We start from the raw sequence: 22,686 nt of genomic DNA on the forward strand, positions 1-22,686 counted from the left end.
TGTAAATACAACATTATCCAAATATAAAATACTCTTAGTTGGCAACACATCTGTAAATCATCCAACAATAGAATAGCAGCGCGAGTCACATAGAACCCATTTTGACTTGACATCATTTAAAATACAAAGACTCTTTTTTAACAGCATAGTCTACAGAAACACTGCTTTTTTTTTTGGTTTTTTTTTTTTTTTTTGCTCATGACGCTGACCTACATATTACCCAAAGTGTTTTTTTCTAAAGTGATAGTTAATTTACAATATTAAAAAGACATAACTAGATCAGAACAGCACAAGATCAGATGTTGTTGTTTTTTTTTCTATTTGATCAATAATGATGTTCACAGCTAAACATTTTACAAGAAACAAACATCTAAAACAGTTTACAATTAAAATAACAGTTTTATTCCAAAATATAAAAAAAACACTAAGTAATGTACAACGTCTGAACTATGGAGTACTCGTATGTACCACTAGCTACAAATGCGACAAATCAGGAAATCTTGGTCATTCAAAACATAATGCTATTGCTTGTTTCAATATACATATTATATATACATATATGAACACAATTCTGACATTAATATCTAAGTATTAATTTACACTTTTTTTGAGAATAGTAAAATCGATAAAGAAAATGTATTATCTTTAAAAGGAAAAAAGCTCCTTATCGAAATATATCGATCAATTGGAAAGCAAATTTTAGGTCCCAAAGTTTACAGGCCATCAATTAAAGAAGAATAAAATGTAGCCAGTAGCCACATTTTTGTTTCTCTTTCTTGGCAGATATCATTTAGTTCGGAGATAACTCATGCTCTCTAATGGGAAGTCCATATTCAGAGTCCATATCACCAAAAAATAAAACACAAAAAAAATGGTCTTTACATTTATTATAACGCATCTTGCATAGCATCAATAGTTGCACACTGCATAGTCCAAGAGTATGTGTGTATTTCTGGAAAAGTGCATTTCTGCGATCCGCTAACACAACTCAGTTCGAGTCGGGACTCAAACTCTAGCCCCTCTTGACTGATTACATGCCTCTCAGACACAATATAGGACTCGAACTCTGGACCAATAGACAGCAAAGCTACTAAGCACTCGACCATTTATCCCCATGTGACATCTACAGCCAAAGCAGCAAATGATAAAAAATATGGAAGCAAAAACAAATGAGATAAAAATGAAAGACATTTGAAAAAACTGGTTTGCATGACTTGAGATTGCAATTTGTCCAGAGCTCACTGGTTGGGCGACATGTGTTCTATCGTTGGAAGTATTGATGGCCACCAATAAAATGTTTGGGTTAATATGTCGAGAAAGAAAGAAATACTTCCTTAACCCTTAAAGTGATGAGCAGTTTTACAATTAGTGCATACAAAATGGAATTACAATCATGATGCTGAGAGGCTAAACTACCACACGCATTTTAAGGGTTAATTAAGTTAATTTGGGGTTGTTTTTTTTTTTTTAATGTAATATGTACGTAAAAAAATAACTTCGCCAACTACCATCAAGTAGCCTTTAGAGAGTACCGGCCAAGTTAAAAACCAAAGTATTTTATAGAAAGTCTGGCGTTTATAGGCTAAGTGCAAAATCAAGGTATTTTATAGAAAGTCTGGCGTTTATAGGCTAAGTGCAAAATCAAGGTATTTTATAGAAAGTCTGGCGTTTATAGGCTAAGTGCAAAATCAAGGTATTTTATAGAAAGTCTGGCGTTTTTAGGCAAAGTGCGAGATCCAAGTACTCTATAGAAAGTCTGGCGTTTTTAGGCAAAGTGCGTGATCCAGGTACTCCATAGAAAGTCTGGCGTTTTTAGGCAAAGTGCGAGATCCAAATACTCTATAGAAAGTCTGGCGTTTTTAGGCAAAGTGCGTGATCCAGGTACTCCATAGAAAGTCTGGCGTTTTTAGGCATAGTGCGAGATCCAAGTACTCTATAGAAAGTCTGGCATTTTTAGGCAAAGTGCGAGATCCAAGTACTCTATAGAAAGTCTGGCGTTTTTAGGCAAAGTGCGTGATCCAGGTACTCTATAGAAAGTCTGGCATTTTTAGGCAAAGTGCGTGATCCAGGTACTCTATAGAAAGTCTGGCATTTTTAGGCAAAGTGCGTGATCCAGGTACTCTATAGAAAGTCTGGCATTTTTAGGCAAAGTGCGTGATCCAGGTACTCTATAGAAAGTCTGGCATTTTTAGGCAAAGTGCGTGATCCAGGTACTCTATAGAAAGTCTGGCATTTTTAGGCAAAGTGCGTGATCCAGGTACTCTATAGAAAGTCTGGCATTTTTAGGCAAAGTGCGTGATCCAGGTACTCTATAGAAAGTCTGGCATTTTTAGGCAAAGTGCGTGATCCAGGTACTCTATAGAAAGTCTGGCATTTTTAGGCAAAGTGCGTGATCCAGGTACTCTATAGAAAGTCTGGCATTTTTAGGCAAAGTGCGTGATCCAGGTACTCTATAGAAAGTCTGGCATTTTTAGGCAAAGTGCGTGATCCAGGTACTCTATAGAAAGTCTGGCATTTTTAGGCAAAGTAGAATGCTACTTCTCCATTTCATTTTTTCCCAGGTAACAAACTAACATGTACTTAACATTATAAACATTTATATTATCTAACTACTCAACATAGTGTACATCTAACTACTCAACATAGTGTACATCTAACTACTCAACATAGTGTACATCTACCATCAACTGGTGTACAGAACAAACAATGAATGAGAAAATCTCATTTTAATTCCAATCAATCGTCAATCAAAAAAGTAATCGGCTAATTACAGAGCGTAAACTTCTTCTCAGCAGCGTTGTATTGTATTTATTGAATCTAGTTCATTGCCAAAAGTTGTTTCCCATAAATTCGAGGTAAGTGATTGAACTAACTGTAAACATCCTGCTCATCATCTGAGTACTAATAAGGTCATCGCGAAACTGGAACAAACTAACCTTACACTTACGTGTGTTCAGGTAACACAAAAAGGACAGACATAAACTAAGGTAATCGTTACTAAATGTTGATAGCATACATTGATAACATTTCTAACTATATCTATAGGACAGTCTTTAGTTATCAGCGATTCTTTTGGATACTAGACTTAACATTATTTGTTAATATTATTATTATTGATTTTTTTTTTGTTTTACATGTTTCGGATATTCCTTCAGAGTAGAAGATTAATCTACTTGCTAGTCCAAACCTCCCGCAGGACGACGGGCATGTCAGCATGCAAAGGTATGAATCTGGGACCATCCACACAATAGAATGATAGCCCAGCGGGCAGACGAGACGACCAGGCAGCCAGTTTTAAAACGATCATAAAAGTACAGAAATATTTTCGTCTACAAAAGATCAACATTCACACCATAAGACTCGAGAGAGAACTCTTGAATTTAAATTGAACACCAGAGTAAAATGTTTACCATCAGAACTGAACTACGTCACAACGTCATGCATTGAAAACATTGTTTACTGTTAAGTCGGAGATGTAAATAAGATGTTTATTATAACTAACGTCATCTCGTCATGAAAAGTATAACTTAATAAGATGAAACTTCTGGAACATCTTCAGCTTTTGAAGTTGATGAAACTTCAGTACATTTAGCTGAAAACAGAAAAAAAAAAATGTATTTTATCAAATTAGAAATCGAGTATATTGTAATGAATCTTAGGGACGCCACTCAACAAGGGAGCAAGGTAAAGGATGAATATTTATTACAGGTGATACAAGATGTAAAATAAAGTAAAGTTTCCCTTTCAGACCTTGTGGTCTATAGGGCAGATGATGTAAAGGTCATCTGTTTCTGTGGCCTACGGTTAACAAGGGTGTCATGTGGCCAGTACAACGACCAACCGCCTTTACTTTTCCCTAACTAATGTCAGGTACCCATTAGAGCTGGGTGGACTCAGAGGCGTCCGAAGATCCCCGAAATTAAGATGTGAGCCGATCAAAATAAACAAAAATGTCAGTCTTGGTTATCAGGTCTTCTAGCTCTAGCATACAGGGTTCACTGGTGCCGCCCCTGTCTTCACTTCCCTACAGGGTTCACTGTCTCGCCTATGTCGACTCTATCAACACTGATACTGGGTCACAGTCCGTGCAGCTCTCCAACTTCTGGATGTCTCCAAAAGCGGTTACCCTCACAAACCAACAGGGACGTCTTCCGGTCGATGGAACAACCCATCCACCGTTTCCAGACAACTTCTTGACCTGAAAAGCAGCCCAGAGAACCTTTAATGTTTCTGGTCTCACTGGCCTGTCCACTGGCGATGATAACTTCTACAAATTCCAGGCGGCTCGAGCTAAACTCTAGTTCTGTTTCCCATTTCTCTTTGCAGGACTGTCTCTCTGCTAATTTCAACAATCCGCACATCACTGGTGCTGAACAGTTCGCTGGTGCGCACCATGTTTCGGCGCATTATTACTGTCTAAAAAATAAATATATTTATAACAATGTGTATTTGTTAATATCTCAATCATTTGAACTGGATGACTTGCCTTCGTAGTGAACCGATGCGCAATGATTCCCGGCGTTCATGGATTCTGCCCACTCTTTCCAGAACCATCTTGGACGCTTGAACATCGAGGCTAATATGGCGGCACCGAAGCCAGCAAGGGAGTTGATGGTTGCTATGAAGAATGTCAAGCCTTTCACGAACGACAACCCTCGTAGCTCGTAGTTTTCTTTCGAGATGACCTCCCAGACTGTCAAGAGAAAGAACATCAGTCAATGAAGAAGCATTTACTGGATTCTATGGAGTGTATGTGTCTGTTTCCCAGGTAACCACTTGGAAGGGGAGCGGATGTTTTTGGTTGGGTAGACTGGAACAGTTTACTGATGAAACCACGAGCTGGTATGTCATAATAGATGTTAATTTAAGTCACGTGTGTGATGGTAGAGGAAGTTTTCCAAGATACATGAGACAGTGAACACGACCTTTTTATAATGAGTTAAAACTCAAATTGAATCTGTAAATATCTATCTATATATATATTGTTATGACATGATTAGAATTTAGTATTTGTTTCGGGAATAAGGGGAAAGTTTTATTTAGTGACAAGTGACGTGACAGATCATAAAAAAACAAGAACGCTCTAAGTTACCCTACAAAGAATACGCTTTGTGTGGAGCACTAGAAATAACAAATAATAGATATACGGTTTTACTGAAAGACATTGGACGGATCCCTTCTTAAGTATTAATGTATTTATGATTGTTTGATACTAGCGTCGACTACTCATATTGATTGTTTGGCATTTCGCCGGTGTTTCTGATTTGGTTGAAGGTTACCTCATGATCATTGCATTGATTACATTCGACACCGCGGAAGAGCCATAACAATATCTATAATTCCCTTCATGGCTCAACAGTTTGAACACCAAGAAGTAAAGGAAAGATCACTCTAAAAGGTCGCCTCTTCCTAGCCTGGTGCATTCTATATTATCTATACATATATAATTCTCTTAAAGGCTCACGAGTTTGGACACCACATAAGGGAAAGATCACTCTTTTATTTCTGCAAGTCGGACAAACTAGAGTTACGCCACGAAAAAAAAGGGGGTGGGGAGAACAAGTAGTATTCAACCGTCACTATATAGCAGGTCCGGACTTAACAATTGAATGGCCCTATGAGAAATGGATTTCGAATGGCCAAGTTTGGGTAGGTATACGGATAAATAGTGAAAATTAAGAGTTTGTATTAGAAAATAAATTCGTCTTTGCATTTTATTTGTTCTTTACTACATACAGAATTACTTTATGAGCCATGCGTGTTGCGAAGTCATACAGTATATCATAAAAATTATATTTCCTACATAGATCACACTCAATAGCGTTTACCAAATATTTCAATCTATCTACGAGAATAGTTGACCTCAAGTAATTCTTCATTAGTTTGAGGCGCGAGAAGCTTCTTTTTCTAGATTCCACAATTACGGGTATTGCATAATGTCGTTTTTATTTATCGAAGGATTGTTTTTTCTATATTGAATGACACCCCAAAATGACAATTTTGTCTAAATATTTCCGGATATTTGAATGAGTTTTTAAAAGATTTTAATAATTTCGGGAGATTTTCAGGACCTTTGAGTATACTTTGCAATTACAGGAGATTTCCAGGAGCTTCTGGTAAATCAGGAGGCCACAAGAAATCTGTTAAAAGTTATACAATGGTTTAATTTAATAGTTTGCACCTAGAATTAGCGCGGGTCCTATGAAAGTGCGGGGCCCACTGCGGTCACATAGGTTGCAGTGGCCTAAGGCCGGCCCTGCAAAAAAGCGGCGTATTTGTATTAAGAATTAAATACCCCTACATTGGTTCTGTTGAAATATTTGTTTGGAGTTACAAACCAACGACCGAGCATTAAAACGGTAAAATAAGAATGCAACCTAACGAAAGCAATAAAGTATCTTTAGCTTCTAGTTCAAATATTTAAGTTCATTGAATATGTGGCTTGTATCGTAATTGTCAATTAGGTCTATACGTCGTCTTCAATTACGAAGATTTAGGATAAGTACTGTATTTCGCATGACCACGTTGCTGCCACGCAAACATATTTGTAACCTGCATATTTTGCCACGTCAGAATACTGTACGACGTGGCGACGAGCTATTGGTTTAAACTTGCCCACAGGCTGTGACGTCACAATTAGTGTTCAGGCCTGGTCTCGGTCTAATTAAATTTTCTATTCTGCGTCTGTGCCTGTCTTTGGCAAGGTCCCTTCTTAGGATCTCAAATGTGTAATTGGTATATGTTTTAAATATGAGATATTAACAAATTTTAACTTTATAACTCCGGTTTACGATAGCAGACTACGGAGATTCTTAAAAAAAAAAAGTAATCTAACACAGTATATTCGTTTTTTTGTCTATTTTCCAACTTAAAGGCTCGAAACTTGCACAAATAAGTCAAACATTTATTTCTAGATAGATTTTGGTGACACAGAATATTGACATGTGTTAAAGACTTAGGGCCGGCCTTAGATAATTGAAGGCACTATGCGGAGTAAATTTTGGTAACCTCAAATGAAATAGAAAAGCAACAAATAAACAGAGAAAAAACTAAAATGACGAAATTTATTCAAAGCCTAGTGTACTCAAACAATAACATAAAACACAAATTAAGCTTTTTTTTTCCCTCTAACTTTAAAAAAAAAAAAAAAAAAAAAAAAAAAAAAAAAAAAAAAAAAAAAATGAAGAGGTCCCCCAACTTATCGGAGGCCCGAGTTGACTGTCGAGTTTGCCTATGCCTAAGGCCGGCCGTAAAAGACTATGCTAAAACACCCGTCACCCATTTAAAATGATACAAATTAGCAAACATTGTGTCCCGGGAATAGGTATTATAAACTGACAACGACCTACAAACCAGGCCAGTCACTTACATGGATGTCGCTTCACCTTCACAACGGCCTTGAAGTTCATCCCTGTGTGGTTCAAGTTCATCCTTGAAAGGTTAACAACCAGGAACCTGTTTCCGGAACACAGCTCTTTCTTAGATCTAAACTTTGAATGAGTATCATTGCAGCCAAGCACCTAGTCATAAAAATGTTTAAAAAAAAATTCAAAGATTTAGACTAACCAAAAAGAAAAGTTATTAAACCACAAGTAAAATCAAATCAAGACTTACTGTACAAATCGTTTCCTTGGTGATTAGTGCTTATTGGTATAACTAAAGTTTACAGAGAAAGACCCGAATTATATTTAAACTGTCTACTAACCTTTATTTATCGATAGCTCAATAGTACTTAGACAAGAAAAAAGCTCTGATTCATATATTAAAGCTAAAATAAGCCAAGTTTTCATCAGTTTTTCTTTTGGAACATATTATTAATTAATGGTCCTTAAGTTTAATGCCCCATGACACATGTCTGAAATCAAGAATCATATCTCGTGCAGTTTATAAGAAACAGTGAGAAACAGTGAGAGCATGAAACTGAAGACCAAATAACTCACCTCACTCTCTGGCCAAAAGCGAGAATTAAACCCTGACACTTCAAGTTTAGTGGCACAGTTCTCCTTTACGCTGAAGTCCTCCATCTGGAGGCAAATCTCGGTAAACTCTTCATCAGTCTTTGTATCCAGAGTCAGCTGTTGGACAGAGTGGGGTAGAAAATGTTAGAACTGTCTTTGTCTCGAGAGTCAGCTGTTGGACAGAGTGGGGTAGAAAATGTTAGAACTGTCTTTGTCTCGAGAGTCAGCTGTTGGACAGAGTGGGGTAGAAAATGTTAGAACTGTCTTTGTCTCGAGAGTCAGCTGTTGGACAGAGTGGGGTAGAAAATGTGAGAATTGTCTTTGTCTCAAGAGTCAACTGTTGGACAGAGTGGGGTAGAAAATGTTAGAACTGTCTTTGTCTCGAGAGTCAGCTGTTGGACAGAGTGGGGTAGAGAATGTTAGAACTGTCTTTGCCTCGAGAGTCAACTGTTGGACAGAGTGGGGTAGAAAATATTAGAACTGTCTTTGTCTCGAGAGTCAGCTGTTGGACAGAGTGGGGTAGAAAATGTTAGAACTGTCTTTGTCTCGAGAGTCAGCTGTTGGACAGAGTGGGGTAGAAAATGTTAGAACTGTCTTTGTATCCAGGGTCAGCTGTTAGACAGAGTGGGGTAGAAAATGTTAGAACTGTCTTTGTCTCGAGAGTCAGCTGTTGGACAGAGTGGGGTAGATAATGTTAGAACTGTCTTTGTATCCAGAGTCAGCTGTTGGACAGAGTGGGGTAGAAAATGTTAGAACTGTCTTTGTATCCAGAGTCAGCTGTTGGACAGAGTGGGGTAGAAAATGTTAGAACTGTCTTTGTATCCTGAGTCAGCTGTTGGACAGAGTGGGGTAGAAAATGTTAGAACTGTCTTTGTATCCTGAGTCAGCTGTTGGACAGAGTGGGGTAGAAAATGTTAGAACTGTCTTTGTATCCAGGGTCAGCTGTTGGACAGAGTGGGGTAGAAAATGTTAGAACTGTCTTTGTATCCTGAGTCAGCTGTTGGACAGAGTGGGGTAGAAAATGTTAGAACTGTCTTTGTATCCAGGGTCAGCTGTTGGACAGAGTGGGGTAGAAAATGTTCTGTCTTTGTATCCAGGGTCAACTGTTGGACAGAGTGGGGTAGAAAATGTTAGAACTATTGGACGATGCAAATATCGGACATATCGGATGCTTGGAGAGGAGGGAGGGGGTCTGCTGTGTGGGCTACACAGTTCTGACCATAACTAATGCCCAGGCACTCATCTCGGTATGCTCTACGATACGAGTCATAGTCATTCTGAGGAGCTCAACAATGATGATAACCATATAGCATTTAGATGTGCTGACATATTTACGACTCCACTGTTATATACAACGAAGGTTAAGTATTTTACAATCCAAATTAAACAAAGATAAACATCCCTTCCAAGACGCTCCATTGTCTATTTCAAAAATATTATCTACCGTTGCCTCTTTTTTTTACCTTTACCTATCCCTTAGTATGTTGGACCGTTGGGGCACCAAGCCAGATTTGTCGACCGTCTTTCTCCATTCCTTCCTGTCTTTTGCCTTGTTTAAAATCTCTATCAATGGTAGGCCCGTCCATTCTTTATGTTGTCCTCCCATCGCTTTCTCTGTCTGCCTCTTCTTCTTTTTCCTGGTACTGTTCCCTGAAGGAAGGTCTTTGCGAGCCCCGTGGATCTTGTAATATGGCCATATATTTTATGCTTGCGTTTCTTTACAGTAGTTAGCAGGTCATCATGGGGTCCGATCGCTGCAGTAACCCTGTCTCTAATCTCTTGGTTTGTGATGTGGTCTTTGAAAGTGATGCCTAGTATTCTTCTGTAGCATCTCAATTCCATTTGCTAGGATCCTTCTCTCTAGCTCTGCAGCCAACCTCCAAGACTCTACATCCGACCAAATTTTAATTTATAGATATATTTATAGACAATTTATAGAAAGATTTATAAATAGATACATTATATATACTAGATCTATTTTAGTTTATTGGCAAAATAATATTAAAAGTATATTATATTTCTATTTCTTTGTTCTCGGGTGGCCGCCTGGTCGTGCGGTTTGCTCGCTGGACTGTCGTTTGGATTTATCGATGTCCCGGGTTCAAACACTGCCCGCTCCCATCCCCCGACGTCCTTCGGTTGGTTTGGACGAGGAAGTAGACTATCTTCAACTCTGAAGGAACATCCGAAACATGTCAAACATTTTACAAACAAAACAAACGTTTTAAATTTAATTACCTGGCAAACAGAAGGGAGCTTATCAGGTACAGGAGAGCGTTGTCCAGATATTGTGATTTCTTCCCCTGCCTGCAAAGTGTGCGTTAAATTACACTGGTCGAAGGAGTCTAGATGGACTACACATAGACAAGCAGAAGGAAAATAAAAGATTTGAAAAAAAAAATAGAAAAAAAAAAGATAATGTTTTATTCTATTGGCCTACTCATTCATTAAACTAAATAACATTCAGAACACCATGCAGGTTCAGATTTACGGTAGTTCAGACTGTGAGGCAGCCCAGGTCTTCAACCCGAATGGGGGCGTCACAATTTTACAAATAATAGAAAAATATGTTTTTTGTTCAAAATGAATATTAAGTAAATAAAGGAAAAGGAAATGAGATAAACGATAAAATGTAATAATATTACTTTCTTCCTTCCTTTCTTTCTTTCTTTCTTTCCTCACCACTCTGACCTGCTACTCGATTAGTTAATGTTCTTTTTGCATTTACATAGAAACATTGAAAGGAGGTTGTGGGCCAACACAAACATTCTGCCCAAGGCATCCACTTGGCTGCCTACTCGTGTGATCTGGACTGTCGTCTCGAAGGTCCCAGGTTCGAACCTTGCCCACAAGAAGGTGATTAGGACTAGGATGTAATGATCTTCAATTCAAAAGGAATATCCGAAACAGATGAAACGAAATACAACTTACTTTACTTCGGCCATGGCCACCAAGACAATATACGACGCAATCTATTATCATGATGAGATGCCATTACTTTATTTCGGCCATGGTCACCAAGACAATATACGACGCAATCCATTATCATGATGAGATGCCGTTACTTTATTTCGGCCATGGTCACCAAGACAATATACGACGCAATCCATTATCATGATGAGATGCCGTTACTTTATTTCGGCCATGGTCACCAAGACAATATACGACGCAATCCATTATCATGATGAGATGCCGTTACTTTATTTCGGCCATGGTCACCAAGACAATATACGACGCAATCCATTATCATGATGAAATGCCATTATTTTATTTCGGCCATGGTCACCAAGACAATATACGACGCAATCTATTATCATGATGAGATGCCGTTACTTTATTTCGGCCATGGTCACCAAGACAATATACGACGCAATCCATTATCATGATGAAATGCCATTATTTTATTTCGGCCATGGTCACCAAGACAATATACGACACAATCTATTATCATGATGAGATGCCCCTCCACCCCGTCTTTCACTACTCGAACTCATTCTGTCGACCCTCCTCTCAACCGCCTATTTTTATCTTCTTCACTCACGTCTTTCTCTCTTTTTCACTGATCGATTCTGTGACAAGAGTTACTCCTGCACCTTCTAAGGCAGGGGTTCTCAACCTGTGGGTAGCGACCCCTTTGGGGGTCGATTGACCATTTGTCAGGGGTCGCCTCAGACCATCGAAAATATGGATTGTTATTGTCTACCCTACAATTCTGTATTTGTGTATGGGAGAGGGGGGGGGTCGCGGAAAAGTGGGGGATTGTAAAAAGGGGACGCAGAGCTTAAAGGTTGAGAACCACTGTTCTGAGGCTATTCAAACTAATGAGATGTCATTCACAACTGTATGCCCTAACTTCAAAGTGCTTCAGATTCAAAGTCTTTATAAATATGCGTACTTTAGACTAAAAAAAAAAAGTAAATATATAGGCTACGCTTTGCGGGCACATTTAATGGTATAACTGCTTACACGGCAATAATGAACTTTAGCCATTATAAAATGGTAGGAAAAAAAAAGCCAGATACATTTTCTCTACGGCTGACGTTGCCGGAGACAAGGGGGATAATTTAGATCTGACCTAGGTTATCTTCTCATGCATATTTATTGCAGGTTTTACGCAGGGGCTACATTTATAGCTTTGGGGGGTCCTAAGGTTAGGTCCGGATACCGAGAATGTATGTTTTTATCCATCTGATGTGGCATTCCTAACATTCTTCCAGCAGGTGCGGATTGGAAAAGGGAGAGCACTCTGACTTACAGTGCGGGTTGGGAAAGGGAGAGCACTCTGACTTACAGTGCGGGTTGGGAAAGGGAGAGCACTCTGACTTACAGTGCGGGTTGGGAAAGGGAGAGCACTCTGACTTACAGTGCGGGTTGGGAAAGCGAGAGCACTCTGACTTACAGTGCGTGTTGATGTTGGCCTTGGTCACGTTGCTCAGCAGGAAGGTGAATCTGTATTCGCCATTTTGGTTTTGAAAGTCACGTGACGTGGTCAGCTCCAGGGTGATCAAAGAGTGGGGGGTACACCAGTGGCGAAACTTTGTGTGACCATGACTAAAGGCCTGAAAGAAGTGTAAAAAAAAACAACAAAACAGCAGAAAATAAATGCCGACAAAATAAATAATTATTTTTCTACAACTATAAATAGACACACACACACATAGGCCTATCTCTCTCTCTCTCTCTCTCTCTCTCGCTATATATTTGGAGCCCTGATTTGTCAAGTTCTTTAAGTTGGTGGTGTATGGTGCAGTTTGCAGAGAGCCTGGATAGTGAGATTCGTAACAATATTTATTGTAGTAACTCCAGTGGCGGACTGAAAGGATTAATGTGTGTGCGGCTTATTGATACACGACTCAGGCCAATCACACAGGTCAACGAGTCAACGGCTGTCGATAGACAAGGGACAGTACTGCTAGTGCACGCAAGTATGACCCGTGCTGTGGTCATGTGACCGAAAGCCTTTACGGTCGAGAGACAATGTATAAAACAAAAAAGGACAGTTGAGTCCACGACAGCAAAAGGACTGTGCAGTACCTTGAGAGTCCTCGAAAATGTAGCTGTACGAGCTAGAGAGACCTGTAGTGATTAGTTAGGCAGTTCTGTAGTGTAGCATTTGAAGTTAGTGTAGCCAATTGTGTTTATTAGTAGTTGTTTTTGTATTTGTAATTAAACCGCTACATTGTTCATCCTAGCTCTTGTTGTCAAGTTCTTGTGTTACATGTGCTGTGTTGTGTTTAGCAGTTTTTGCAGAAGGCCTGATTGAGAAGATCGTATATATATATATATATATATATATATATATATATATATATATATATATATATATATATATATATATATTACCAGATGTGCTCTGCATGTGCCTTTTCCTCATATCTAAACATACAAAATATGGTGTATAGACATTATGATCCAAGGAAGACACGATATGATTAGATACTGGATGAAAGAATGATCAAAATCCAATTATTTCCTTCTACTGAACTGACCTACATATCAAAGTCTATGAGTTCCTCTTGTCTTAGAGATTCCATGGAATCAAAATATGTTATTTAAAAGTGATATTAAAGATTTGAAAAGACATCAACTTAAAGCTGGTGTGTTTGTGTGTGTGTGTGTGGGGGGGGGTATTAGTGTTCATTCAACTTAGCTTTGTATTTGTCATTCACACACAATAGCACACACACACACACACACCCGCTGTTGTCTTATATTCTGGAGTCGTCTCCCCTAAGACCAAGTGACCACAATGCCACCTATGTTGCATCATTCACAACCAATCGCTAATCTCTTCCCGCTAGTTCGAACCGTCACCATACACACACACACACACCATTATAATAATCTTTATTACCCGTAAGGAAATTGGTCTTACAATTTGTGCATTACACCAAACAAAACATTGTAACTATAGAAAACCAAAATGTACATTCACACCACACTCATTCGTAAGTTACATGTGAAAAGTTGATATCAAATTGTTTCTATTTAATGATTTGATTGCCAGGGGAACAAAATAGTTTTTGTGTCTGTCTTTGCTATCGGTATCTTGTATCTCTTGTGTGATGGTAAAATCACAAATCCTGATGCAAAGGGCTTTTTTATGAATGTTTGCCTCAAACAGCTGCCCAAAAGGGGTTTGTTTATTTTTGCCAGTGACTTTACCAGTAGCATTTAGGATTCTATGAAGTTTATTTCTATTTTTAATGTTCAGATTGCCATACAAGGCAGTGATACTAAAACTTATAATATGGCAGATGTGAGCGTGATAAAACATAGCCAATGCCTTTTCAATAACACAGACAGACACACACTCTCTCTCTCTCTCTCTCTCTGTGTCTAAGATTATTAATACAGCACATACCCTCTCAGGTCCGAATTTGGAGGTGTATATTTTTAACTGAACACCGAGGTCTCTGCTCAAGAAAAACAGGTCGTTGCTATGGATGCAGATGCCTTGATCTTTGTTTCCGGTCATAACGTGGGCTGAGCATGACGTATTGGCCTGAGAGTAGAGAGAGGAGTACTTTCTATTTATATTCTACTGTTGCGCATGTTATAGTTATTCTAATGACACCTGTGACAGTAACTGTGTTCACAACTGACATTTAACGAGCAGCTGCCAACAAGGGGAACAAACTCTGAAGCAAACAATGGGCCTAATGTTTTCGTGTTCTAATTATCGGATGCTATTAGCTAGTTAGCCCCCTTTATTGAGTCGTATTGGTGTTACTTGTGCCAGGTGTAGGCCACTTAGGTCACATGCTGGTCACCCAAGTCTAACATACTCGGGCAACCAGCGGCGTAACTGACGTTGTAGTGGGAAGCGTGGTCGAGATGCTAAGCACGCTTGGACTTGGCTATCTAGGAAAGGTGTTCTAAGGTTCCACACCCGAGTTGTGTTTACTGAGCGCCTAAAGGCAGCACGGAAAACCTTCTCCCTGATACCCCCTTTCCCCACCCTTAAACTGGTCCACAGATGAGATTGGACCAAAGCGCTCTGAGCATGCTATAAGCATGAAAGTAGCGCTATATAAAAGCTATAATTTATTTAACAGCGGAAGAGAAAATATAAAAGACATAAAGCTACTTTCACCTACTCCATATTAGTACCTTATAAAAACTGTTAGGATTTTAGATCCTAGAAGTAAAGTTTTATCACTTTAAGTGAAAGAAAAGGCTGTGATTGGTGGCACCTACTTCCACTATGTATAGTGTTAAGTTGATTATCTCAATTATTATTCACATCGAGTATTTCATGATCTGTTCACATCATTCAAACTCTCATCAAAACACTCTCCTTGAAAAATAAAGGAATTTGTTTTCTCTACACATAAGAAATACATACTTTAAACACAAATCACATATCAAAATATAAACAATTAAATGAAAATATAAATGTGTTAAAGTATAGTTCCACTTATTGGCCACATAATACATAGTTCAGATGATGAAAAGGAATTTTGGTTTTGAATTAATAAGTCTCATGGTAACCAGAAAAAGGTTGTTCATTTTCTCTCTGCACATAAGAAATACATACTTTAAACACAAATCAAATACCAATATATAAACAATTAAATGAAAATATAGAAAGAGTCAATTACAGTTCCACTCATTAGTCATACGATATATATGGGGCAGATGATGTAAAGGTCATCTGTTACTGTGGACCACGGTTTACGAGGCTGTCATTTTGCCAGCACAGTAACCAACCGCCTTTATATTTCCACAACTAGCGTCAAGTATCCAGTAGAGCGTGGTGTACTCAGAAGCGCCCTAAAAATCCCAAACTTAAAAATCCCAGTCTTCACCAGGATTTCAACCCAGTACCCTCGGTTTGAAAGCCAAGAGCCTTACGGCTCAGCCACCGCCTCTTCAAAAGAACATATACTACGAGTATTAGCGTAAAAAAATCCGACGACTAAAAGGCTGCGCCAAAACAATCCTGTCTCCCAAAATAATCAAGACCCCAATTTTTACAATTTTATTCAAGAAAATAACGTGATCAATAAGCTTTATTCTATTCCCAAATAATTCACCAATAATATAACTGATCTACATGTCTAACAATCGTATGCTGAATTTAATATAGTTTCACTGCTACGTATTCCTAAGCTCTTCAGATTTCAGAAACATTACCCGTATGATAGACTCCTGAGGGTTCTCGTCTGTTGAAGTTAGTTCCACCCTATGATGATAATTGTCCAGCCGAATGAATATAGAAGAACAGTTATTGGACAGCCGCATGGTCTCTATGGACAGGAAAACATAACAAGCATTTAGCACAAAACAAAACTCGTACACACCTTTAATTCTCCCACTTCACGTTCTTGGATCAAATTGAAACTTTGCACAATTAGTCATTGGCGATGACGTCGAATAAATTAATTGGAGATGCACCTATATAATCGATAACCCGTAATTAATTAATTATTTTAAAATACAAAAAAAGTACTAAGCTTTGGGGAAGATAGGCCTTGTGTAGAGAATAAGGTCATTCGCTAAACATTTTAAACTAATAATAGTCTATATGAAAACTTCTTTTCTTTCAGTACTCAAAATAGCTTAGTGGCTAGCATGTCGGTCTACGTCAGGCTAGAGACCTCGAGTTTGAATTCAGACCTAATGTTCGAATTCAGATCTAATGTTCGAATTCAGAACTAATGTTCGAATTCAGACCTAATGTTCGAACTCAGAACTAATGTTCGAATTCAGACCTAATGTTCAAATTCAGACATAATGTTCGAATTCAGATCTAATGTTTGAATTCAGATGTAATGTTCGAATTCAGAACTAATGTTCGAATTCAGACCTATTGTTCGAATCCAGATCTAATGTTTGAATTCAGATATAATGTTCGAATTCAGATCTAATGTTCGAATTCAGAACTAATGTTCGAATTCAGACCTAATGTTCGAATTCAGATCTAATGTTCGAATTCAGAATCAAGCAACTTTTTTAAAAAATTGCTTTTAGAATGCATCACGGAAAACTTGTCCCAGAACGCCTCTCCCCCCCCCCCCCCCAAACTGGTCCACAAAAGAGATTGGACCATACTGCAGTGAGCATGCTTAAAGCGTTAAAGTTGCGCTAAAGAAAAACAAAAATATTTCCAAACGGAGAAATGTACTACTGATAGTCTAGCTCTATTAGTAATTGATGACATGAATGCTTGACAAGAATTGATGTAATTTCACTCAATGTTAGCTTCGTTTATTTTTTTTTTTTAATTTTTAAATTTTTATTGTTTCATGAAAATCTTGTTCGCATTGGGCATCTTTTTTAATTTCTGAGACTAAAGTATGATGAACGGTTAAAGCTTTTTTTAAAAGAATTTCTAGAAGTGAAATATTGTCACGCTTAAGGATCGGAAGAGGTCAAAGATCAAAGAGAAATCTCAAGAACACGGAAAAGGCTTTAACTTGGGGGAGGAGAGGGTCATCGTGAAAGTACACTATATATAGGCCAGTCTGTCATTAGATAAACCGAAAATGACATTCCACAGGTGCGTCCAATGAAAATGTTAGGACATTTATTTTTTGGTCCAGCAGTAGGAAAATATTTTGTTAAAGCAACAAGAGCCCATGAAATGGGTGCTCAGAGATGTACAGGATGGACATGAAGGTTGGATGAACGGTGAATCAAGGAGGCCCAGATCGCAGACGATTTATCACGTGAATTAATTGCCCCCAACAAAGAGCTCGTGCTTACAAACATGTCCTGACTTCATCAAACGTAAAGTTCTTCGCACCTGTCCTTGACATTGAGAAAGATAAATGCTACATGCAGTGTAAGGAAATAGCCGAGCATGTTAATTAACCAGGAAGCAACGCAGAAGCGTCACGCGTGTTTGTGTCTCCAGGGGCTTACCGCACTCTAAGTCATTTTCTTCATCCTTCTTTAATCCAGCTTGAAGGGTCCAATAACTAGTCCTGTATCTGAGAAGAACCTCAAAGTAGTTTCCAGATCAACAGCATTTTTTAAAAGGAATGTTTTTGGTTCAATATCATGTTCAGGCTTCTTGATAAAGTAAGCAGCTTTGAAGAAAATGATTGGAATTCTCTGGTGTATCAACATAAGAGAGCATGTTTCCCTAAATTCAGTTTTCAGCGTCCAAAATATGTTTGGTTCTTCTTCTTCTTCTTCTTCTTCTTTGTTCTCATCGTTATGTTGGAGTGTTCAGAGGACTAGACCAATACGTGAGATGAACTGCGCAGTGGTTTCCAAATCAGGGAGATGTTTGGTTATTTCTGTTGTATCCTGTTGACAACTTTCTTTGTGCTAGAGCTAAAATCTTAAAATATATTTCAGCATACACCAATACGTTTTTTTTTCTTGTTTTTTTTCAGGAGGTTTTAGTTTTTAGGCAATACAATAAAAACCATGGGCAAAATAAACTAAAGAAAAAAAAAGAGACCTATAAGAAATTATGACTATTACATTCCAAAAGTACCATCATAGTAGCATCAAATATATAAATATGAAAGAAAAATAAAAATCAATGTTTTTATACTTAATGATAAGTCAATGTAATCATGATAGACCAAAGTCAATAGTACTAAGGAGCAGGTGACGCACAACAAAGTCTTTCTTTTCATTTTGTTTTTTAAATAATGTCCTTTCATTTAAAAAGACACAAGTGACGCAAGACAAAGGCAAGAAGACAGAAAAAAGACAATGTGACGCAAGACAGATGCAAGAAGACAGCACACAGACACGAATGCAGCAAGACAAATGCAAGAAGACAGCACACAGACATGAATGCAGCAAGACAGATGCAAGAAGACAGCACACAGACACGAATGCAGCAAGACAAATGCAAGAAGACAGCACACAGACATGAATGCAGCAAGACAAATGCAAGAAGACAGCACACAGACATGAATGCAGCAAGACAGATGCAAGAAGACAGCACACAGACACGAATGCAGCAAGACAAATGCAAGAAGACAGCTCAAAGCCACGAATGCAGCAAGACAAATGCAAGAAGACAGCTCAAAGCCACGAATGCAGCAAGACAGATGCAAGAAGACAGCTCAAAGCCACGAATGCAGCAAGACAAATGCAAGAAGACAGCTCAAAGCCACGAATGCAGCAAGACAAATGCAAGAAAACAGCACAAAGCCACAAATGCAGCAAGACAGATGCAAGAAGACAGCACAAAGCCACAAATGCAGCAAGACAGATGCAAGAAGACAGCTCAAAGCCACGAATGCAGCAAGACAGATGCAAGAAGACAGCACAAAGCCACAAATGCAGCAAGACAGATGCAAGAAGACAGCTCAAAGCCACGAATGCAGCAAGACAGATGCAAGAAGACAGCTCAAAGCCACGAATGCAGCAAGACAAATGCAAGAAGACAGCACAAAGCCACGAATGCAGCAAGACAGATGCAAGAAGACAGCTCAAAGCCACGAATGCAGCAAGACAGATGCAAGAAGACAGCTCAAAGCCACGAATGCAGCAAGACAAATGCAAGAAGACAGCTCAAAGCCACAAATGCAGCAAGACAGATGCAAGAAGACAGCTCAAAGCCACGAATGCAGCAAGACAGATGCAAGAAGACAGCTCAAAGCCACAAATGCAGCAAGACAGATGCAAGAAGACAGCTCAAAGCCACGAATGCAGCAAGACAGATGCAAGAAGACAGCTCAAAGCCACGAATGCAGCAAGACAGATGCAAGAAGACAGCTCAAAGCCACGAATGCAGCAAGACAGATGCAAGAAGACAGCACAAAGCCACGAATGCAGCAAGACAGATGCAAGAAAGCAGAGAAGGAACAGAAAGTTGACATCAAGAAAACAGAAAGACGTCAGTGCCTAAAAAACTGCCAAACTTTGTATGTTTCCTATTCTAATTCAGCTTTAATTACAGATCAATTCTAAATTGAGTTGGACCTACCCCTGTGGAACCTCTCCTCCTCACTACCACTGACCGACACGTTGGTCAAGTTGGTCAGCATTAAGAGATGGAGTCCAAAAGACGAATACGTTGTCATGGCAACAAGCGTTTCTCCTAACGAAGAAGATAATTGTATTATTTAAAAATGTAAATATTAAAATATAAAAAAATACCAACTAGCAGCACTGTGTACAAATAGAGGTGCACTATGAAACTAAATTATCTACAATATTTGATGTACTTACAATTTTTTTTTCACTCAGAAAGCGCTAAAACTAGCTCACAGGGGAAGATAAGTGGATATCCTACACCAAGAGATTTCACTCCCTTGATCAGACTACTCTCATCAGGTCTTGATGGAAGATTTTCCCGGCTCACATTTACGTGACGTCACAATGCGCGGGGAAGTCTGGCAGAGTTGTCTACATACATTATCGAACATACCCCCCACCCTCCAATACATCTACCCCCCCTCCCCCACCCTCCTTCCTTCCTTGGCATTTGGTTACTTTCTTTTTTATGTTTGAAATACAACGTCTACATCTCTAATTATACCGGACCTTTTTCTAATTAACATTTTCGTCTTTACTAGAGAATCTAAACAAACAAAAGTGGGTGAATGAAAACTGAAATAAAACAATGACAAATAAGGATTAATGATTATTATTTATAACCTATCATCCACTTTCATTTCATTTTCACCTGTCTATGTAAAACAAAATCGATAAGCAAAACATTATGACAGGTAGTATTAGTCAGTATGTTACTTATAAATAGGTTAATTTTAAAGTGTCAAGGAAAGCAACTTGTAGTGTAAAAAAAAAAACAAAAAAAAACCTCTATATTATATAAAATTATTTTCATTCTTATATTAGAAAGAATAATCTTGCAACTTTAAAATGATAGAGAAACAGCAATTAATTAGGGCCAAGATCTATTCGTAGAATATTTGAGTACCTACATTTTTTTAAACTATAAGTTTTAAAATTATGTAACCCTAGAATTTAAAACCTCAATTCAGAATTGAATATCACTATGGCTGGATTAGGACGGAAACGAGACACTGCATTCAACACTGACATCTCTATTGCCATTAATTACAAACAAATGTTTACGTATTTACATAATACACGAAATACATTTACGGTGTCATTTAGGCTACTATCCATCAACAAGGAACAGGACTTGAACCCATGGCGCGAAGGTGTTCAATGAACCAGGTCCCAAGGGTCCCACTGATTTTGTTAAACTCATATTAGATTTGTGCAGCTCCATGTAGAAGCTCGGTGACATAACAAAATTGTGTCTGATCTGTTTGTCTATTACATTTGTACATAAATATAGTTCAAAACTTAATCAAGTCCTTCAGGAGAGAAGACTCAAAAGTAAAGTAGCAATTATACATAAAACACTGAATCAAAATCTTCAAATACAAAAACTAATAAAATACTCAGAAAGACACAAAGATAAAGGCACATTCCTCGTTCCATATGCTAGGACAAATTTGTACAAATGCTCCATTTTCCCTAGTGCTATTAGAGCATGGAATGGGTTGCCTGAGCCAGCCAGGAAAACCAGTGACTTGTCAGAATTTAAGTCATTGGTTAATATGCATGATTAGATGCATAACGCGTAAGACGTAATCATCTTCTTTTTTTAAAGTAACGTCTGTATTATATAAGAAGAAGACCGATCAGTAACACAACACATCAAAAATATACACCAATATCAAACCAATAACACAGAAACAACTATTACACACAACATAAACACCCAGACACTAATAGTAAAGGTACACTGATAACGACGACACACACACACACTCACAAACCGATTCTAAAACAAAACAGAGACCTATATACAGAGACACCAATATATATATATAAAGAAAGACAGCTATATATAGAGACACCTATATACAGAGACACCTATATATATATAGAAAGAAAGACAGCTATATATAGAGACGTATATATAGAGAGACAAATAAGAAAAAATATAAATCAAATAAGAACATAAAACATTGGTCATTTAACCTTGGTTAGGCCAATAATAGAAGATGCATCCTCTGTTTGGGACCCCTCAACTCAAGAAAACATTAAGAAACTGGAACAGACACAAAATAGAGCAGTGAGATTCATAACAAACGAATATTCACATTTGACTAGAGTAACACCTTTGGTAAAATCACTTAACTTAGGAAGCCTTCAGGACAGAAGACTCAAAAGTAAAGTAGCAATTATACATAAAACACTGAACCATAATCTTCAAATACAAAAACAAAATTTAATAAAATACTCTGAAAGACACAAAGATAAAGGCACATTTCTCGTTCCATATGCTAGGACAAATTTGTACAAATACTCCTTCTTCCCTAGCGCTATTAGAGCATGGAATGGGTTGCCTAAGCAGGCCTAAGCTAGTCAAGAAAACCAGTGACTTGGCAGAATTTAGGCCATTGGTTAAAATGCATGACTGAATGCATGACGCATAGGACATAATCATCTTCTTTTTTTTAAATAACGTCTGTATTATATAAGATAAGATAAGATATACAGAAACACATTTTTTAAAAAACTATCCTACACATAAACAAGACCAACACAACGATGAACACATTTTAAGCTTGATGTTAAAAAAAAAAGATTCCCACACACTAATCACACAGACATATCAATTTAAAAACCTATTTATCACTCCTCTTAGAGGCACAATGAAACGCCTCTGTCGACCCACATAAACATCCGCCTCTGCTACATTCAACCCCTTCCGTCTAGTTTCTGTATAGCAAGACATCACAAAGTCGCGCTGGGCTAGGGAAGAAGA

At 38.1% G+C, this 22,686-nt stretch overlaps 1 protein-coding gene across 3 annotated transcripts; it reads right to left on the reverse strand.

The window, feature by feature from the left end:
• Positions 1-298: 298 nt before the first annotated feature.
• On the reverse strand, positions 299-20,263 carry LOC106061661 (uncharacterized). Of its 3 annotated transcripts, none has more exons than XR_008777738.1 (11): positions 20,106-20,263; positions 19,861-19,974; positions 16,098-16,210; positions 14,323-14,463; positions 12,358-12,517; positions 10,197-10,312; positions 7,941-8,075; positions 7,370-7,520; positions 4,487-4,693; positions 2,682-3,592; positions 299-2,633 (listed from the first exon to the last, which is right to left on the reverse strand). XR_008777738.1 is itself a non-coding variant. In XM_013219855.2 (10 exons), exons 2-10 carry the CDS (start codon positions 19,955-19,957, stop codon positions 3,528-3,530), a joined length of 1,185 nt encoding a protein of 394 aa, XP_013075309.2. In that variant the 5' UTR covers positions 19,958-19,974; positions 20,106-20,263; the 3' UTR covers positions 299-3,527. The 3 variants fall into 3 exon arrangements, 1 of the variants encoding a protein (XP_013075309.2); XR_008777737.1 differs by having other exon boundaries at positions 299-660; positions 718-3,592; XM_013219855.2 differs by having other exon boundaries at positions 299-3,592.
• Positions 20,264-22,686: the final 2,423 nt, after the last annotated feature.

This window comes from Biomphalaria glabrata, chromosome 4 (genome assembly GCF_947242115.1).
Source record: "Biomphalaria glabrata chromosome 4, xgBioGlab47.1, whole genome shotgun sequence".
NCBI classification, from domain to species: domain Eukaryota; kingdom Metazoa; phylum Mollusca; class Gastropoda; family Planorbidae; genus Biomphalaria; species Biomphalaria glabrata.

Coding starts and splice junctions, on each gene's coding strand:
- LOC106061661 (XM_013219855.2), bottom strand. CDS start 19,957: ATGACAACGTATTCGTCTTTTGGACTCCATCTCTTAATGCTGACCAAC. Junction 10,313..12,357: donor GGCCAACATCAACACGCACT/GTAAGTCAGAGT, acceptor GTCTATGTGTAG/TCCATCTAGACTCCTTCGAC. Junction 8,076..10,196: donor AGCTCCCTTCTGTTTGCCAG/GTAATTAAATTT, acceptor TCTGTCCAACAG/CTGACTCTGGATACAAAGAC.